General features: G+C 49.1%; 1 protein-coding gene across 1 annotated transcript in view; it reads left to right on the top strand.

Moving 5' to 3' along the window:
* The window catches only part of LOC130586062 (keratin, type II cytoskeletal 75-like), a 4,903-nt gene extending 2,853 nt beyond the window's left edge, over nt 1–2,050 (top strand). The window contains exons 3-7 of the mRNA XM_057386772.1: nt 19–55; nt 138–263; nt 1,091–1,311; nt 1,543–1,577; nt 1,702–2,050. Of these exons, the coding sequence (XP_057242755.1) occupies nt 19–55; nt 138–263; nt 1,091–1,311; nt 1,543–1,577; nt 1,702–1,901 (619 nt within the window). The 3' untranslated portion in view covers nt 1,902–2,050. The remainder of the gene's footprint in view (nt 1–18; nt 56–137; nt 264–1,090; nt 1,312–1,542; nt 1,578–1,701) is intronic.
* Nucleotides 2,051–2,814: the final 764 nt, after the last annotated feature.

The raw sequence follows: 2,814 nt of genomic DNA, 5'->3' as shown, positions 1-2,814 counted from the left end.
CCCCATAAAATTTGGAAGAGTTAATTTGGGATTGGGAACACACACACATTTCGGGGCGCAAAAACCCCAAACCCATGCTCTGCTGGGCTCTGAATCCAGCTGATTTTCCCTTGACTGGTTGTTCCTGTCCCTGACAGTACGAGGAGCTGCAGGCCACGGCTGGCCGACACGGGGACGATCTCCGGAACACCAAACAGGAGATTTCGGAGCTCAACCGCCACGTCCAGCGGCTCCGCTCCGAGATCGACAGCGTGAAAAAACAGGTAAAGGGCAGCCCCAACGCAACAAAATTGACTCTTGCTGTGACCCGACCTTCTGGGCTGTGCTGGGAATTCAAATAAATTCATCCAAGGGAGTTCTACTGGATCAGGAATGGATAGGACAGGATTTGTATCAGGGCAAGTGACATCACCAAGAGTGACTCAGTGACCCCAAGGAGATGCTGGGAGTTGTGGAGGTAAATTCAGATTGTGGGCTGGCTCAGAACATAGAATTACAGAATCACAGAATCACCAGGGTTGGAGGAGACCTTCAAGACCTTTGAGTCCAACCCCTGCCCTGACACCTCGACTCACCCACATCACCAAGCACCATATCCAATCTCTCTTCAAACATCTCCAGGGATGGTGACTGCACCACCTCCCCAGGCAGATCATTCCAGTGCTTTATCACTCTTTCCATAAAAAACTTTTTCCTGATATCCAACCTCCATTTCCCTTGGTGCAGCTCAAGTCCTCTCATTCTGCCAGCTGCTGTCTGGAGAAAGAGGCCGACCCCTCCTGCCCACAGCCACCATGCAAGGAGTTATAGAGAGCAATAAGGTCACCTCASAGTCCCCTTTTCTCCAGGCTGAACACCCCCAGCTCCCTCAGCCGTTCCTCACGGGCTTTGTGTTCCAAGCCCTTCCCAACCTTGCTACCCATGAACATGGATCAGTTCAATGGATTTAATTCAATTCATGGATCAGTGATAGCCAAGACCACAGCTATTGATGTTAACCCAAACACCAGACCTGCGATCAGGACCTCAGGACACACACAGCTGGATTATGTTCTTGGTAAGGATTGAAAACTCAGATTTTTCCCTGCAGGTGGCCGGGCTGCAGACGGCCATCGCCGACGCGGAGCAGCGCGGGGARATGACCCTCAAGGACGCCAGGGCCAAGCTGRMMGARCTGGAGRWSGCCCTGCAGAAAGCCAAGACTGACCTGGCCCAGCAGCTCCGCGAGTACCAGGAGCTCATGAACGTCAAGCTGGCCCTGGACATCGAGATYGCGACCTACAGGAAGCTGCTGGAGGGCGAGGAGAGCAGGTGGGTGGGATTTGAAAYCCCAAATTTCAGAGGTGCAGTGAAYSTGTAARCCCTGGTCAGGTTTAGACCCCCATTCAGACCTGAAAGCTGTTTCAGGACAAGTGAGTGCCTGTGAAGAGCAGCCTTTCACACAAACTTTCCACCTCCCAAAAATATTCCAAGGAGAATATTTTTGGTCCTGCTCACGGGTTTCCCTTCAATTCTCACTGGTTCTCTTTTGCTCCCTGACAGGCTCTCGGGGGAAGGTGCCGGCACAGTGAACATCTGTAAGTAACTTTTAAAAAGAGTTTTCTAGGCACTTTCTAGATTTATCTCTCATCCCTTCTCAGAGCCCATCCCACTCATCCACTGCCTGTGGATGATTCTCATGAGGGTGTTTTCCCCYGGCAGCTGTGACCAGAACCACTTCAGGAGCAGGATATGGAARTGGGAACTGCCTGAGCTTCAGCAGCAGAGCTGGAGGTGGGGTCTGTGCTGGGATGGGAGCAAACTCCAGCTCCGGGAGTGGACACGGCTCCTGCATGGTTGGAGGGAGCAGCTCCAGCTTCCAGTCCATYTCCACCAGCTCTTCCAGCAAGAGATGCTACTGAGGAACTGACTCACCCGGCTCCTTCAAAAGATTTGGAAATCAAATCTATCTGTCACTATTTATAAAAACCTGCTGTGCTCCCTTTTGTTCTTTCACCCTCGACATTCCTCATTTCCCAGTGTTTGTCTAATAAAAGGCACGTGGAATTAATTCTGTCGCATCCAATCTTTAATTCCAATTCTTTTATCAAGCCTTGGGGTTTTGCTGCTTTGTAGATAAAACAGTCACACACAAATTGAGACATSTCCTTCCTCTCCAGCTCCATRGACCTCAAATCCAACAGGAACAGAMCCCTTGGATGTTCCATTTCCAAGAGGATGGGAAGATATCTGCCCTTCCTACATGGCRCTAGAGGAAATCCTTCTATCTCAATTCCCACATCACAACATCTCACCCTTTTATGCCATGGTGGTCATGCCCAAACCTCTGTGATCTTTCAAGATTTTATGGGATGAGTCATGGAAGGATATAAATCCAGAAAGAGTGGCTATTTTGAAACAGATATAAAGGCACAAAATCCAGACTGGGGTGATCTGAATGTAATGCTAGATGAATTACTGGATAGCACAGAAAAGGGAATGGYCACCAAGGCTGCAATAGCTGCTATAGAGACCCAAATTACAGCTGGAACCCTTCAAGGACCTGTAAATGACATTTCCCCTTTATCAGATCCGGGGTGGGACCACAATGTGTCAGATCAGATGGCCAAATTAAAACGATATCAAAAATGGGGGGTCCTTGGGTTGAAATGTGCTATTCTTAAAACAGTGAATTGCTCCAAATTATATGAAATTAGGCAAGATGTAAATGAGTCCCCTACAGACTACCCGAATAGGCTCAAGGAAGCTGCACAGAAATACACAAATCTGGATTTTGAATCCCCTGCACAGCAGTCCCACTTGGCCTTTCTGTTT

The sequence above is a fragment of the Malurus melanocephalus genome, unplaced genomic scaffold, assembly GCF_030028575.1.
Source record: "Malurus melanocephalus ecotype Western Australia unplaced genomic scaffold, MMel_1.1 scaffold_1050, whole genome shotgun sequence".
Taxonomy (NCBI): domain Eukaryota; kingdom Metazoa; phylum Chordata; class Aves; order Passeriformes; family Maluridae; genus Malurus; species Malurus melanocephalus.
The sequence above is the reverse complement of the archived record's forward strand: the minus strand, read 5'-3'. Positions and strand labels throughout refer to the sequence as shown.